Source organism: Oryzias melastigma, linkage group LG5 (assembly GCF_002922805.2).
Source record: "Oryzias melastigma strain HK-1 linkage group LG5, ASM292280v2, whole genome shotgun sequence".
Classification (NCBI taxonomy): domain Eukaryota; kingdom Metazoa; phylum Chordata; class Actinopteri; order Beloniformes; family Adrianichthyidae; genus Oryzias; species Oryzias melastigma.
In genome coordinates, this window is record NC_050516.1 from 33,139,840 (window position 1) to 33,157,840 (window position 18,001).

The window sequence follows — 18,001 nt, forward strand, 5'->3', positions numbered from 1 at the left end:
CCCCCCCCCCCCTTCCCCTCGCTGTTGTTGAGAGCTCTCTGTTTACACTCTCTCCTGCTAGCTTACAGCCCTCCCCACAACCGAACATTACCGGTGCAACAAATATTGTAGCTATCCAGCCGTACAGTTCTGATCCAGATTCCAGCTCAGGCGAGGAAAACAAAGACGTTCACGGATCTGTTTGTCTGACAGTGGAGGATTTAGTTTGTGGTCCATCCAACGTATTTTCTACGTCACTAATACGATCTTTTTCCAGCTGCATTTTGAATAAACAAAAAAAAGTGTAATTTTCTTTATATGTCATGAGAAAAAAGCCTTGAGAACATGTCAATAACCCTATTTCCCTCAGAGTGGATTCTTAACAAATGTTTCACTGCAGAAAACAAGAATATAATGTATCCCTCATGCAACTCTCTGAAAAAATGCATAACAGATGAAAATGCATATGAACATGATCATATTTTCAGCAGTGAGTGAAACAGACTGTCTGCTACACCGCTCTGGAAAGTAAGATTTAACCGGATCAAGAGGCAGAAATGAAGTTTAGGAAGAAAATGAGAGCAAGTGAATGTTCCTAAAATCCCTTTTCTCACGATAAGAATGTGCTTTGATGTTTTTCTATGAAGCAACAAAGACGCTTAAAGCAGAGAGAGCTGGTCGAGCAGCCAAATCGACGGTACAAAAGACGAGAGGCTGCGACAGGAAACGGCTGAGGAGCTGGAGAACAGAGATGCTTCACCAAATAACGGGGAGAAGAATTGAAAAGTTGCTGGACATGCAGGATGTGGGAATGAAATGCACGCCGGAGGAGCAGAGGAGGTGTCCAGCGCTTTGCAGGGGTGGCGACGATGGCTAATGCAGCATGCTGTGACGTCAGCCTTGCAGCAGAGCGGAGGTGAACGGCGGCGGGCTGAGCTGATGGAACGTTATAATGAAACGTGTGAAGCTGAAGTGATGGATCACAGCTGATCAATATGACTGAGATCTGATGTTTCAAAGTGAACCAGTTCCTGTTTTACCTGGAAGCTGCTGCACACCTTCAATAGAATGAAACAGCTGAATATTGCAAGAACAATCTGTCATTATTAATGAGTACTTTAACCCTTTAACACTGGAGCTCCAGTGTTTATGTTCTTTGATTTACTCTCATTTTTTAGTTAACACGAGAATTCCAGTAGATTCTGAAGGAAAGCGACGTGAAAGGCGTGATTGTGGCACTTTTGTCCTTCAGAAGCTACTTGAATTATCATGTTTGCGCGTTCTTTAGCGAGCCTGCGCTTGCCAGCGTGTGCTTGCGTTACTTTTCTCCTTTAGATGCTACTGGAATTATTGGGCTTGCACGTTCTTGAGTGAGCTTGCCCCGCTTTCTCCTTCAGAGTTTACTGGAATTATCGTGCTTTCGTGTTCCTCAGCCAGCTTGCGCTTGCCAGCGCGTGGTTGCGTTACTTTTCTTCTTCAGAGTCCACTGGAATTAACGTGCTTGTGCATTCTCTTGCGAACTTGCACCTCTTTCTCCTTCAGAGTTTCCTGGAATTGTTGTGCTTGCGCGTTCTTCAGCGAGCTTGCACTAGCTTGCGCCACTTTGTCCTCCAGAGTCTAATGGAATTATGGTGCTTGCGAGTTCTTACGTGAACTTGCATATCCTTGCGCTACTTTTGTCCTTTAGAATCTACTGGAATAATCGTGTTTGCGCGTTCTTCAGCGAGCTTGTGCGTGCTTGTGCTACTTTTGTCCTTCAGAGTCTACTGGAATTATGGTGCTTGTGCGTTCTTACGAGAACTTGCACATCCTTGCGCTACTTTTGTCCTTCAGAAGCTACTTGAATTATTGTGCTTACGCGTTCTTCAGCGAGCTTGCACTAGCTTCCGTGTGCTTGCGCTGCTTTTATCCTTTAGAATCAACGGGAATTATCATGTCAACGGTTGAAAAGTTACAGTACATTAAAGACGTAGTGTTTAAGCTCCTCAGGCTCTGAAGGGTTAAGCTCCCAGATCTGACCTCAGCTCTGAAGGACAAACATGTTCGCTTCATCACAGACACGGAACGAGCCGGTTTACTCTCAGGGATTTTCATGCAAACTCCAGTCTTAGACTCTGGGTATGTAAACGTGTAGATGCTGAATACACTCGAGGCACAGCAGGTCAGAGATCTATTTACGTGTCTCCTCGTAGAGAGCAGGGCAGTGTTACACTCGCTTCAGATGACTCCCGCCCACCTCGTGCGCTCTGCACTCCGCTACATAAAAAAGAACAAATATTTTGCACCTAATCCTGGGAACGCCGTCATATTTTTAGCCAAGCTTGTGTGTCAGACTTTTGTTTGATTTCTGCTCATGTTGTGGTTAAAGTTACGGCGACAGCCCATAAACACCAGGCTTCCTCCATCAATTAAAAACCCTTCAGCGTTAAAGTGTCACTCAGGACGACAACATCTGAATGCTGACAATCAAAGGTTGATGAGAAAATATAAACATCCGGGTCGTACTATAGTTCCGTGGTCAATACTCATCGACTATTAAATAGTCGATGACTGTTTTAATAGTTGATTAGTTGATTGGCCCTCGACTATTTCAACAGTCGTTTGGTCGTCGACTAATTGTGGGCGTCCTAATCTAGTCCACATTTGAATGATTCCTACATGAAATCTGGTGTATACATGAAGTTTAAAGGAGCTCCAGATCATTTACAGAAGATGAAGACAAACTTTACCTCAAAAGTTAAGAAGAACTGGAGGCTAAAAAACAACCAGCCGCCCTTTTCCGCCTTGTAGAGATCGCTTCATGACATGACAGAACAGCCTAATGACTGTTGCACATGTGCAGACAAACACTCCAGGTCTGGATGCTCCTCAGCTACACCCACAACATGTCATATTATTGCGACGTTATTAGTTATTTACTTGTCAGCTTTGCTCAGCATCACAGGAACAGGAACAGTCAAATCCGTCCAGGTTTCATCTCAGAGCTGTTTTCATTTCTCGGAAAAGAGAATGTGCTCAATCAGCATTGAGGTAGCATAGAGGAGGGGTCCCCAAACTACGGCCCACGGGCCGGATCAGGCCCACCTCCACATTTGGCCCGGCCCCCCACACACACACATCAGAAATGCTGATTGAGACCCACATGGAGTGACTTTTTATTCCACTCTTCTGCAGTCTGAACGATGATGGAGAGGAAAGAATATTTATTGGTTTGATAGTGATTCACTTTTTATTTCTTTATTATTGTTATTTTTCTTCTGTACATTTTTTGGACGTCTATAACTCTTCAGCTCTTAAAATATTCAGCTCTTTTATGTTAGCTTTTTTTTAACTGTTTTGGCGGTTACTAAGGATTTTGGAGTTTAGCTAATAGTTTATCCACATTATGTTTTGGCTAATTTTCAGTTTCATTTTTTTTTCAGTTATTCAGGCTAATTTGGCATTTAGCTTGTATTTCAACTACATGCTAGCTGCTTTGGCTAATTTTGTCTTTTTCAGTCATTTAGGCTAATTTGGAGTTTAGCCTATAGTTTAGCCTTATGCTAACTGTTTTGGCTAAATTAGACAGTTTACTAGTTGTTTAGGCTAATTTGGAGTTTAGCTAATATTTTAATGTTATGCTAGCTATTTTGGCCGAAATACAAATTTTACTAGTTATTTAGGCTAATTTGGCACTTAGCTTGTATTTCAGCTACATGCTAGCTGCTTTGGCTAATTTTGTCTTTTCTCAATTTTTTTAGGCTATTTTGTAGTTTAGCTAATATTTCAGCTACATGCTAGCTGTTTTGGCTAATTTAGATTTTTTTTATTTCATTTTTTGGGCTAATTCGGCATTTTGCTAACATTTTAGCTAGCTATCAGCTTCAACCATTTCAGCTATAAACTTCAGCTTCACATCAGAGAAGAAAACAGTTATGTGGCCCTCAGAAGAAAAAGATTGGAGACCCCTAGATAAAGCTCATCCTTTTCACCTTTTACACACCTTTCAACATTAAACATGACAGCCACAGCAGAGTAGACCTGCAAGCCGAATCCTCTCAAGCAGCAGATCTTCAAGACATTTAGGATCTCTGCTGGATGATGCTGCTTCACACGTCCAGAGAAACCTGTTTTCTGTCCTTCACTATTGATGGCGTTGATGTCAACTTCTGTTGTACAAAAAACTTAAACAATGTTTGTTAAGCAAGATTGGATTTGGGGGTTTGAACCCCCACCCACCCATCTGTAGCAACAAGCTAAAGTTGGAGCTGAGAAGCTGTGAAGCGGGTTGTCACCTGCTCCAGCTGAGCTGTCAGTCATCAACCAACACAGATCATTGGTCTGTGGGTCAGGATTTTACAGGTGCAGAGTGCAGTGTGCCCGCACGCTCTTTAGAAAATATCAACGGAGCCTTCTCAAGTTACAGGAATTTCCTCCCGTTCTTTATTTATACCGATGATTCTCATGTAAACCAGCTCCAGTGTTCGAGTTCTTTGATTTACTGTAATTTTGTAATTGTTAAAAAGCATCTCGAGCCGCTTTTCTCCTTCAGAATCTACTGGAATGATCCTTAACGGTTGAAAAGTTACAGCATATTAAAGATTTCATGTTTGAGGGTTTTCTTCTGATGACTCTTCCATATTTGTACAAGTATCTGACAGCAGAACATCAGCACAACTCCAGAGTCTGCAGGTCTTTCTGGAGGATGGTGCCGTCAAACCTGGTTTGGACAATTCTGTCAGCTGTTTGTCTGAGAGTCTTCCAGATGTTGCTTTAACTTCCACTGTTCCTGTTGACTGACATTTCTTAACCCTTTCACTACCCAAAAAATAAATAAACACCAAAAAAGGTATTTTTTTCTGCCTTGGTACAGAGCCCCTAAAGCAAAAAAGTAAAAAACATTTTCTTTCTAAAAATACTTAGGGGCTCTGTAAAAAAAGTTCTGGTTACTATTTAGAACTTGTTTTTCTAAAAATGTAATTACAAAAAATGCTGGTAATTAACTGGTGCACACCTTTAGAGGACTTTTCTGTCTTTCCATGAGTTCTTTATGCACAATAATTAAACATTTTACATGGGGTGTCCACACTTTTGACCCCCACTGTGGAGCAGGATTGTGCGTTTGACATGTTGTAGCGCCGTCCCACAATTCCTAAATCCAGTGCCATCCTAGAAATTTCCCAGACGTCTGTGCGAAAAGTGTCCATTGATGCTCACTAGATTGGTGATCATAGACCACCAGGAATACCACTTTAATAATTTTTTATATGAAAAAAATATGTTCATGTATTTTATGAACCATCCAAGTTGTCATCATCAGAGCACTTTGGATTCATAAATATTCTTATTTATTGAGGTTGTGCATTTCTGAATTATGAGATAGATCTGGCCTCATAGCTTTACAAGTGAAGTAGTGAGCATGGTGACCAAAATGCTTTCAAGATCCAGAGCACAGGCTAGTCCCACACTATATAGTTTTTAACTCAGACACAGCCAGAATCTGTTTGATAAAACAATTTCACAAAATCGAGGTGAGGGGCGTTCAAAAGAATCTGAATATTTATGTGCATATAAGACACTGTAGAATGTTTTTGATGATGATCAATGAATAACATGATGAGTAATAATGTTTAATAGTCTGCACTTGGACTGAAAAAGTATAGCCTCAAATAGATGTTACGAACCAATTATAGGAACTATGTAGTAAAAAAACTTGAAAACATGAGGAGGTGAGATTATATAAGTTCACCCTTTCAATCAACTGATCAAACTCTATTTGACAATCATTATATTGAATTGATTCAACAATTCGTTTGTGTGTGAACTGCATAGTGCAAGTACAGAATGTGAATTCATGATTAAATCGATTATAATCTCAAGAAGATAACATCATTTTCTTTTATTTTCTAATCAATTTATGAATTAACATCTTAAATGTATGTATTTTTATTTTTGTGTCTCTGCTTTTATTTATAGATAACCCGGTTCCAGTTGTAAGACTGTGAGGTACTTTTTGTTTCATATTATATTAGCATCAGTTTCACATTTTGTTTGATTTGTTGGAGTCGTTAGTTTATGGACTAAACACTAAAAGTATTTAAACCTTTAGACCAGGGGTCTCAAAGTGGCGGCCCGCGGGTCATTTGTGGCTCCAAAGTTAATATTTTGTGGACCCGCCTTAACACGAAAGTTCCATGTGGACAAAGTTAGTGTTTTCAGCCAGTGTGCCGTGAGAGACAGTCAGGTGTGCCGGATAGTGGATACTGGATAGTTTGAATATGCAAAATCATAAAAGACATTTTTCTTTGATTCTATAAACGGCTCTTTAATCAGAATCATGTTACCGCAATCTGGCCGCAAAACTAGCCGCTAGCTCTGATTTTAGAAAAGTCCCGCCCCCTTCAGCTGTCTCCGCCAATCATTCTTGGAGGCTTAATCAAATGTCATCCATCTGACCAATCAGAAGTGGTTAACGTCCTCACTTCCTTGTTCTGATTCTGTTTATAAAGTCTCTCAGTTCCAACTAAAATAACAGCTAAAGCTCGTGTTTAGCGGTGTAGCTTCCAGCGGGATCCGGTGTCAGACGGTTTAAGACGTGAACAAAAGAATGAAGCTCAGAGACGCGAGTCTGCCCGGAATCTGCGTCAGTATTTACACTACATTCCCCATGATGCATTGGGTTAAAGTGACAGCACCTCCGCGCTGGAATGACGCCTCTCGCTTTTTCTGCTTCAATTATTTAAAAAAATGCACAGAAGATCGTGGAGGGACCTTTTTGGATGTTAGTGTGCAGCGGGATTTTTTTGAAAAGGAGTACCTTAAAAAAGGTTGTACTAAGTGATATCTTTTACATTTTATGTTAGCTTTGCATTTGCTTTGGGATGTTTCAGCTTTAAGCTTAAAACTTTACATTTCCAATTGTCGTTGGATCTGGTTGTCAGAAAAGTCCTTAGCAACAGTTGCTAGCGTTGTTAACTCCTGTCGTTTCACAGAAGATATTGCTTAGTAGTACACAGACATGAACAAATACTCAATAAACTTGTTCAGTAGACATAGACAATGGCACAAAAACATATTTTCGGCACAAATGGAACCCCGTACGGCCCAGACTCCGCCTTCAGTGCCACAGGATAAATGGAGTTTGAGACCCCTGATCTAGATACTGTGTTTTCTGAAGTCCATTGCTCGCCGTCCTCTCTGTCTCTGAAAAAATGATTTTCCTGTTTTCAGCCGGTTATGCGTTCATACCTCCGAGTTGAAGCGTATTTGACAGACGTTGCAGGAGATAATTGGCCTCTTTGTTTTAACCAGCGGTGGGCCGAAGGTGTGCGTCATGACAGCCTTCTGGACCGGGTCCATCTGGGGAGAGATAATCCAGAGGTCACATGAAAGATTCAGCAGCACAGAGGAATTTCAGCTTCTTCTACCTGCAGACAACATACAAGTCGACTCAGTGAATGTGGAAAAGAGGAGAAAAGTGAAAATGAATGACAGGGCAAGCCACCGACGGCTGGATTGATGTGAGCGCCATGATTGATGTGGACAGGAAGGTGTGTGTTTTCTCAGCAGCAGCTGGCGCTCCCGTCTGTGATGGAGTATCTGGGCGCCGTTCAAACGCTTTAACTCATTCTAGGTTTAGAAGCCTAATTACACTCCACCTCTGAAAGAATTCCTGTTGTGACTGCGAGTGCAGCTTTGTCCAATTCCATCAGACGGCCCTTTCATTCAGTGAGTGAGACAGCAGGTAAAGCAGATTCCAGGTGATCAAACTGAGAATTTGCTCTCCAAGGGGAAATCATTGTAAGCTCTTTGATTGTCACAGCAGTAAATAATGTGGTCCTCAACTGGGAGGTTGCTGGTTTAATCCCAGTTTCCCAGCCTGCTTGTTAAAATGTTCAGTTGTGGGAATAAAACTGTCATTTTACTGAAATGTAAATGCTTTATCTGACAGAACAAAACAACTGTTAGTTTAAAGACTTGCAGCAACACATAAGGATGTGTGAAAATATCTACTTTTATCTGCTAAAATAATAACTATTGTCTGTAAAAACCTATAAATGTTCGTGTAACTCATTCTTACATGATCCTGTTGGAGCCAATTCAAAATGTAAAAGTGGATTTACTCTCATCCCAGGTCTCTACAGGTGGACACGGGCGGAATACCACCCATTTCAAGTTATAGGCCGCTCTGTCTCCCCTTCTGGTCACCAGCAGGATCCAACTCCAGAGTACTAAACTCACTACACCTCCCAGCAGCCCCAGCGCACACTCCCTGGATGCCAATCATCCATCTGTTTCTTAAGGCCTGCTCAGAGCCTCACTCAGTGTGAAGTATTGTTTGTGCCGCCCTGCCTGCATTTCTGACCCTGCCTCATCTCTGATTGCTGCCTGCCCTGACCCTCACCTGGACTCTGACAACTCCAGTGTCTTCATGGATGATCCCACGCTTGTGATTGACCTCTGTCTTTCTGACCCTAATTTAGCTTTGTGGACTTTTAGATGTTCCTGCCACCATGGAACTCGTGGACAAACCCACCTGGGGCCCACCAATTTAGCCCAGAGGTAAACCCTATGGGGCCCACATTAAAATGTTCACTGGGCAACTTGTCGTTTTTTGACGTACTGGCCGTTCCCATAAAATCACAGATCCCCAGCAAGAACCGGTACCCTAACCCTAACCTGACACCAGACCAGACGCAGTACCAGGAACTAACTGGATGCGATATTAGACATGAACCAGTACCAGGTTAGGGTACCGGAACTGGACGAGTCCTGAGAACTGTTGCACATCCAGTACCGCCTCTTGAGGGTTGCAGACCCTTGATTTTACAAACAGCTAGCACGTCAAAAAAAGATGTCTTGGGGACACCCAAACCGTCAAAAAGTGACACGGACGAGTCCTTAACCAAACGTCAATATGAGACGACTCGGAGATGAAAATGTGTTGGTAAGACACACCTGCTGTCTCCTTAAGACGCTGCCGCTCCTCTCTACGACCCTTTACTGGCTGGACAACCCGAATGGATGTATGTGATTAAGGATTTAGACTCCGTCTGAACGTACATTTAAAAATATATTTGGAAACGTAAGACTGAAGGGCCTGAAAACTTAAAGTATTTACTATTAGAAATGTTTGAAACATGATGCGTTTTTGAAACCTGATCGGCTCTCTTGTGGTGTTTAGACTGAAGTGTTTGTTAGCCACAGCACATGTGAGATATTCATACTGATACACATGTCGGTGGGTATAACAACCTGCTGGACTGTTGTGTCTCTCACAGCTGACAGCATGTTGATCTGTCTCTAGTGTCCTGTTACTCTGCCTGTTTGCTGCCTTTCTTCAGCCACCTGTTCTACAGGATCTCCGTCTGCTTCTGTCCCGTTCCCACCTCATTAACTTCTTACTCCATCTTGTCTCCCCTTACTCTACCCTACACTCATCGAGTAAAATCTTTCTTGTATTTGCCCGTACTGCTCTGCAAAACCAATGTAATCATTTATGTGCTAAAGAAACGTAGCTTATTTTGTCTCACAAAGGGTTTATTGTTTTGATTTAGATGTTAAAAATTCTGACCAGGTTGATTTGATGACAGCAGTATTGGGTCAAATCAGGACCAGCTTAAAGTTTTGTTGTTCAATGAAATGAACTTGTAACTGAAGTTCTTTTTTTTAATTGAGAAGACATTGTAAATTTGCAAAAAAGAAATGTTTTGAAAATTGAAAAAAAAAAACAGGACTAAAAACTTGAAATAATCTTAAAAATGTGAAAAAAAAACTTGAATATAAAAAAAAAACTACAAATGTAAAATTACAGATTAATAAATAATTTATCTATTAGTAACAGCTGCAGTTTTGAATTTTCAACTTTTTTTTTTTGCCGTTTCAGTCCTCGGTTTACAGTTTCAATTCGGATTTTCAAGTTTTCGCTGTCGAGCTGAGCCTTATTTTACATGGGACAGGGTGTTTTTTCTAATTTAAAAACGTATTTTTTTCTAATTTTCATTTTTTTTCTTCAAAATTTCAAGATTTGTTTTATAAGTTTTCTCTTTTTTTTGTTTTCGAAACATTTTTTTTCATATTTTCCTTTTTTTTTATTATTTTTACAATGTCTTGTTTTCAAATTTTCAAAAAAAATCCTCAGTTACAATGTTTATTTTCAAGTTTTTAATCTGTTTTTTGTTCACTTTAAGCTAATCCTGATTTGACTCCATAAAATCTTCTCAGATAGTAAATTATTATTTTTGAAACAGTCTTTTCTGAACTGTTTTATCCTACAGGCATCTTTTTACGATTACTGCGGTCAAAAAAACCTGACGTTGCAACTGTGTTTTTTCAATAATAACTTTCAACTAAAGGCTCTAGAAAGACCTACAGTATTTTAAAAAAACAGCAGGTTTTTTTCGAGGTTCAAACTTGGGTTGATCAGCGCTATCATTGGTTCTTTGGAGCAATCCTCTGTTCTGTTAGTTCAGCTCTCCAGCAATTACAACATACATGCCCGAGTCCCTAATGTTTTTTTTTACTTTTAAGCTCCAACATCATCCCTCTCAGCTGGATGTTGGATCATGTTCTGTCTGCCAGGCTCTCTACTGTCGCCACCTCTCTGCAGCAGAAGTTCTCCACTGCTGAGAAGATAAGCTGACAATGTCAGCACAAGCACACATTCAATCGGATGTGAGTCAGAAGTTGAAGAACAGGCTCTTCCTGAGTTTTGATCTTACTCCCACTTTGAATGATATCAAAGTTTCTGAAAACCAAATAAATTAGAGGTATGTGTTTTTGCATTTTCCTCCATCTGTTTGCTACATTCTGGAACAAAAGGACAAAAACAGCATTAGCTGCTCTTAGTCTGTCTGCCAAGTCGTGGCGTTACTTCATCATCTCAAGGAATAAGAATGAATGCTTTTTGGATATATTTATTTATTAGTGATTAGGGCGCCTGTTTTAGTGAATTGAATATTTAATATTTTAGTCTTACAAATACAGCAGTTTAAGCCTTAATCTCTATGCCCCTAACGGTCTGTGGGTGTTACAAACGGGCAGACAGCTGGTTCCACCTGCAGCAGGTTTATTAGCTCAGACAGGAACTAAGTGCAGCTTAAAGTCCACACAGCTAAATCAGGGTCGGACAAGCCGAGGTCATACACGGGGGTCATCCAAGAAGAGAGTAGAGATGTCAGAGTCCAGGTGAGGGTCAGGGCAGGCAGCAGACAATCAGAGATAAATCAGAAGAGATCAGGTCCAGATAGAAACGCTCAGTAATGCAGGCAGGGTGGCACAAACAATACTTCGCACAGAGCGATACTCTGTGCTTAAGTGTCCTGTGGGCGATTAGCAAAAGAGAGAAAGTTGAGCAGCATCCAGGAACTGTACACTGGGGTTGCTGGGAGATGTAGTGCAGTCAGTACTCTGGAGATGGCCAGAGGGGTAGACAGAACTCTGACTCCTCCTATTGCAGTAAAAAACTTAAAATGTACAAAAGTATTTGTGACAGAGTGTATGTAGTTTTACTCACTGGTTAGCAGCAGAATTTACTTCCAAACAGGAACTGTATTGGAAACAATAACTGGTGTAATTGTGTGTTTTTGCAACACATTCTCAAAAAAAGAAAAAAACCTCAGGGATGCCCACATGACGGAGAGATCCTCTCCCAGGACGGACAGGTGGTTCACCAGGACTGTTATAGAGGAATTAGCTTATCTAACTCTACAACTACATGTTTAAATAGTGTAGCAGATGGGGCATCCAGATGGGCTGGGGGACCCCTGGGAATGCGAAACGAGCCAGAGGCGAGGTCCACTGCCAAGAACAGGAACAATGACGAGCCAACTGGAATCCCTCCCACTCTGAGACACAAAACGACTTGAGGCGCGAAACGAGCCAGAGGCGAGGTCCACTGCCAGGAAAAGATGAGCCACCTGCATCCAGTATCAGTACCCTAATCCGGTACCGCATCTGGTACCGGTTTGGTACCGCTTCAGGTTTGTAATGGGTCCGCAATCCTTGGGACGCGTCACTGGACGGGGTACAGGATGTTGTTCCGGATGCGGACTGGTCCTCGGGATGTGTCCAATACCGGTATCCAAACCCGGTAACGGTTTGCGCACGTTAAGTTATTATGTACCAGTTTGGGTTTGTAAAATCATAGGTCCTCGGGACGCAGTACCAGATGCACATTGTCCAGTACTGGTACCCTAACCCAGTACTGGTACCCTAACCATAACCCGGTACTGGTTCAGGTCCAGTACCGTATCTGGTCCAGTGTGAGGTTAGGGTGCCGGTACAAGTTTGAGTACCAGTGCGCTATGCGACGTGGTGCTGGACCAGTTCTGGTTTGCGCCCCGGAGGTTGGGGCCCCAGGATTTAATAGGAACAGCTTGCATGTCAAAAGAATGACGACTCGGGGACACCCAAAACGTCAAAAAGTGACGTGGAGGCGTCCTTAGCCAAATGTCATATGTGACGACTTGAGAGTGAGAATGTGTCGGTCTTCGTCCTCTGTGTCCTTTCACTTCCTGCCGTTCCTAAAGCCGGAGCTGAGTGAGTCGTTCCCTTTTAAAATATTGGCAGCCGTGGAGAGTTGCAGCCGTCCATCACAAGTCGACAGCGCCGTCGAACACTTGTGTACATTTTTCTGGAGCAAAGGAAGCGTCATTTAAATTACGATGCTTTGACGTTTGTGGCCGTATTGAATGATGAGCTCATTCTATCTGAGCATGTGCAAAAGAAGGCACTGATTATGTACGGGTGTGCTTGTGTTGTGTGTGCGCTTGTGGGCTCACATCAATGTTTGTGACCATGTTGACCTTCACATGAAACGCAATCTAGAAATGAGAAGGAGCCCCAGAAAATGCTGACTCAGCGTGTTCTCTATTTCAATTGATTAGCTGTGAGTCATTCCATCGCAGGACGCCACTTGGTTGAATATTTTCTCAATTGTGTTGAATCTCATTGTGCCAAATACAAAGTAAAAAGGTGTCACTTAATGTAATACTTCACCCTACAATCACAGCAATACGATGCGTTTACTGCCCCAGATAAGTCTGTAATCCGGAGTGTTCGTCCAGCACTCACCGTGTTAAAGTTATGAAAGAGGCCGATGCTGGCGGGGTGAGAGGGCTCCAGAGGGAACTGAAGGAAGGGCTTCATGTCCAGGGGGGTCGGGATGACTGATGGGCTCCTGAGGAAGGCAGGGACCGGCCCGGGTCGGTTTACACTTCCTGTGGTCAGAGGACAGAAAAACAGCACAGAGGGTTATTATAGGGATGTTATGGCGGAAGGGTGAGGGGTTTTAAGAAGAATACCGCTCTAAGAATATATACATAAAAAACAACAGCAATAAAAAGAAATAGTACCTACTGGATCAAATGGATTTGATTCACCAAAGTGTTTCTTTTTTTTAATTTTGTTTAGATATTTATCCATGTTTTGTGTTGGTGGTCTCTTACTTCTCCCCCTTTCCCATGAGTCACCTGGTTTTTATTACAGCTGTCACTGTAATTATCTCTCAGTATTAAAGGCTGGGTGTGTAAAAACAGTCTCGGTTGGTTTATTCTCTATGATGCTGTTTACTTGCTAAACATTTAGCTTTGGCCTCTGATCCTCTATTACAAGGGAGTCAAACTCAAGGGGCTAAAATCCAAAAACCTCAGGTCACGGGCCGACCAGGATGAACATTTACTGAACACACTAAACCTAAAATTTGTAGAACTTTAAAACCGTAAATGTTTAACATAATTATGCACTAGATATATAACATTACCTGTGATAATGCTAGTGTGAATGCTGTAAGCTGAATCTGGCCAGTGAAGATGCTAGTGCTGATAGCTAAAGACACTGAAGATGATAGGCAGCCAAAATACTAGCTAAATGCCAAAGTACCTAAAAACATAAAAAACTTACATTCATCAAAACAGCTGGCATGCAGCTGAAAAAATAGCTAAACTCCAAAAGAGCCAAAACAGCTAGCATGTAGCTGGAATTTTAGCTAAGCTACAAAACAGCTTAAAAAAATCTAAGTAAATGCCAAAACTGTCCAAAAAGTTAGCAGAATGACCATTTTTAAACTTTTCAATATAATTATGAATAATAAAAAGGCAGAAATATTTTTCTAGATTAAATCAACTTAAACCTTAAATAACTTTCAATATTTTACTCTCCGTAAAAATAAATGTTGTCAAAATTAAACAAGTTAAAACTAAGTGCAACATAACATTAATGACAATAAAATAAAATGATCTGGAGGGCCGGATCTGGCCCCCGGGCCTTGACTTTGACAAATGTGCTTTAACGTAAACACTACATCTCCCAGCAACCCCAGCTACAGTCCTGGAATGCCACTCAGCTGACACTCATTGCAATCACCCACAGGACATGTCAGCTCAGAGCCTCACTCAGTGCGGAGTATTGTTTGTGCCACCCTCCCTGCATTACCGAGCGTTTCCATCTGATCTTCTGGTTCTGATCCTGCTTATTTTCTGATTGCCTGCTGCCTGCCCTGACCCTCGTCTGGACTCTGACACCTCTACTCTCTTATTTGATGCTTCCATCCTCATGACCAACCTCTGTCTGTCTGACTCTGATTTAGCTTGTGACTCACGTTGATCATGTGAACAGTTGAGGAGTTACGCTACTTCAAAGAGCGTGATACTTGGTTGTCGCTAACAACATCTCCGGTGTCAAGGAGCTAAAGCACCTGCAGGTGAATATTCCTTCAAGCTCTGTAAATAATAACTTATTTATTATGTCACATCTAATGTGTAAAAACCTGGTTTTGGGTTTGATAAAAGCTTTTTGCCTCTCTATCCGCCTGATGGCTGCCGAATGTTTCCCATTCATAGTAGCTTTAAATATGATGCTAATATTATGCTAAACATATTTAGTGTTGGGAGCATTAATTCTGTAAAATTTGGCAAATTAATTCGGCACTAAAAGAATTTCACAGAATCTGTTACCAGCCTCTTTGCAGCAAAACATCTGAAAACATTTGTGCACAACAAATTGTGACTCACGTATCTATTTTCTCCTCCTCTCGACTCTATTTTAAACTCGAACCATCAATTTTTATGATGTTAGATTACTGAGTCCCACTCTCCGCCCACGCCTCCTCTCTTCTTGCTCACTTAACTCTGGTAGTGGCTCAGCGGCGTGAATGTCTGCTCTTGAGGAGTCTACTGTGATGGGCAGGAAGGCTAAGCTCCTTAAAGCTCGCAGCTGGGAGGCTGCAGATATCAGGCTTTCCTCCGTTTCTCCCTCTCTACCACTCTTTTTCTGGCGATGAACGCTTTTCTTTTTTCCATTTCATGGTCTTTTACACGGTCTGCCTGCCTCTGCATCCCCATCTGCACTCTCCAGCACCAGCCCTTCTGTTGAGATGATCATCATCATCATTCTCCTTTAAACTCTCCGTTTCACATCTGCTTCCTGCAACATTCTCTTTACAATAGAGAATCCTGGATTATCATAATCTGCATTATGACATCTTTTATTTCTGCCACTTTGTCATCACAGCTGAAAGCTTTTCTGTATTTGGAAAGAAAAGTTGGTCAAACAAGAGACAGAAAAGACAATCTGAAGCTCTTTTTAGAGGCAGGAGGGGAATCTGAAGGAATGTGCCACCAGGAGGAAAAATAGGTGGAGGGGAAATTCTCCCTCCGGCTCTTCTCCTCGTCCTCCATATGAGGCAGATGCTACAAGAAAAACGTGTCCTCGTCTATTTTAAACCTTCACGTGAACTGCAGTTAAGAAGAAAGCTGTTCAGATTGTAAAAAAAGAAGATATAAATCTAGAGGTCACAGATTCAATGTTCTGCATCTTTTAGCTAGCAGCTAGCTGTGCGTGAAAGCTGGAAAACGCACTGATAACATCGTTTTCATCGCACAAAGACCAGCTGTAGAAGCTTTTCTCTGCCTGAATATAAAATACTGAGTTCTCCCATTCAGGTCTGAGGAAATCACTAAAGCAACAACACATTCAAAGTCTGCATTGGGTGATTGCTTAGTAAGCATTCACACTATAGTTCTTCTCCTGCTCCTGTCTGTTCTTTTTCGGTACATAAAAACTCAATCACATTTTCAATGATTTCAGTAATCCTGGTATCAAACTTCCAGCCCATTCAGGACATTACTGCTTGTATTTATAGTATTCATAAACTTTATAGTTTTTGAAATATTGAGCAAAATACTCCCCATAGGAAATGAAAGAAGACGTCTACATATTTCAAAACTTTAAGTGAAATGGAAAAACAGCACTTCCTGTGATAATTCTACTGTGAATGCTGCAGATGCTGCAGATGCTGAAGATGCTGAAGCTTGTTGCTGAAAATGGTGACACAATTTACTTTAATTACTGAAGGGATTTGCTGAAAATGCAAAAGTTATTTGAAAAATGTCAAATTTGCTAAAAGACTTGAAATTTTGTGAAAAAACTATGAAAGAGCGCTGAAGTTGACCTAAATTTCTATAAAAGTTTTAGGAAAATTGCTTAATAATTGCTAATACATGCCATTTTTGCAGAATATTTAGTGTGTTAAACTCCAAATTTGCCCAAAAAGCGAATGTGGCTTAAAAACTAGCTAAACTCCAAAATAACTTAAAATTCCTCAGCAAACTAAATGAATAACAATTTCTATTTTAAATAAAACTCAACTTCTGTTTTAAATAAAATACATCTTCCTTTTCAATTGAAATGACTTCAGTTGGACATCCATCGGCTCCACAGATCGGCTCTGTCGGGTCTGTTCATCATCACATCTGTCATTTCGGCTGCAGCTGGGAGCCTCTTAATTTAATCGTCTTTCCCTTCTTGAACAGAAAGTAGTCGAACAACAAAAGTAGTTCTGCTAAACAAACGTTGTTCATTCGGCCGTTTTTGTCACGTCTACACAAAGCAGCCTAAAGTAAAAAGACACAATAATGTTTGTGGTGCAGAGAGTCGTGCAGACAGACAATAGCCCAGTATTTGTGTCATCACTGTTTGGTTAGTGGAGCGTATTCCTAACACACTTCTAGTAAATCTGCAGCTCGTTTCACTCTGCATTACCCCTCAAAGGTCAGAACACGGCTGCCCATCACAAATCTTTATTTATAACCCAGACGTGTACAGTAGCGGGTTTTATTCAAAGTGTTATTTTCTGTGTCACATCCTCCTTAAGATGCTCACGGTGTGAGTGTGGCAGCATCCTCCCCGACCGACCCTTTTCCTGAGTGATTTACAATGACATCAGATAAGTGGAGGCTGCAACTCTTCAGCAGCGAACCGTGCCCTGAGGGAAGGCATTGATTGAACACATTCGTAGGAGCGTTAAAGTGTTAAAGAGCTGCCAAACTCAATCAATCCGAGCCTCAGTATCTACAGCTCATTCTCTCTGCTGATACCAACACACCGTTCTGACCCTTTACCTTCTGATGTAAATGTTTGGATCAGGGGTGGGTCAAAATATCGACATATCGCGATATTTAGTCCTGCGATTGATTTCAGTGGTTCTCACCAAGTATCAATCTTTTATTTTTGTTTGAAGAGGAGGTAAAACATTATATTCATCATCCTTTGGATTCTATGCTAGTTTTATCTAACATTTTAGCAACATGCTGATGTTTTTTGGCTAATTTTTTATCTACTAAGGCTGTTAGGATATTTTTGAATTTGGCTTCTACTTTCGCAACAGGCTAACGTTTTGACTAATTTTAACAAAGATTGTTAGGCTTTTTTGGAGTTTAGCTAGTGTTTTAGCAATGTGCTAGCTTTTTAGGCTAGTTTGGCATCTACTCAGTTTTTTTGGCTAAGTTAGAGTTTAGCTACACTAAATATTTTTGCAAAGTTGACATGCATTAGGGATTTTTAAGCAAAGTAACTAAATATTTTTCATAACTTCAGCGCTCTGCATAGTTCTCAAACAAAATTTTAAGTCTTTCAGCAAATGTTGCATTTTGCAAATAGCTTTTGCATTTTTAGCAAATCCCATCAGCAATAAGAGTAAATTGTTTCAGCATTTTCAGCTTCAGCGTTTCAGCTATTAGCTTTAGCGTTTTCAGCTATCAGCTTT

At 41.2% G+C, this 18,001-nt stretch overlaps 1 protein-coding gene across 2 annotated transcripts in view; it reads right to left on the bottom strand.

Moving 5' to 3' along the window:
* LOC112145655 (zinc finger protein 385A) overlaps nucleotides 1-18,001 on the bottom strand; it is a 45,059-nt gene that overhangs the window by 9,729 nt on the left and 17,329 nt on the right. For both annotated transcript variants that reach the window (XM_024271015.2, XM_024271017.2), the window contains exons 2-3: nucleotides 13,033-13,178; nucleotides 7,207-7,317 (exon numbers count right to left, since the gene is read on the bottom strand). In XM_024271015.2, the coding sequence (XP_024126783.1) occupies nucleotides 7,207-7,317; nucleotides 13,033-13,178 (257 nt within the window). The remainder of the gene's footprint in view (nucleotides 1-7,206; nucleotides 7,318-13,032; nucleotides 13,179-18,001) is intronic.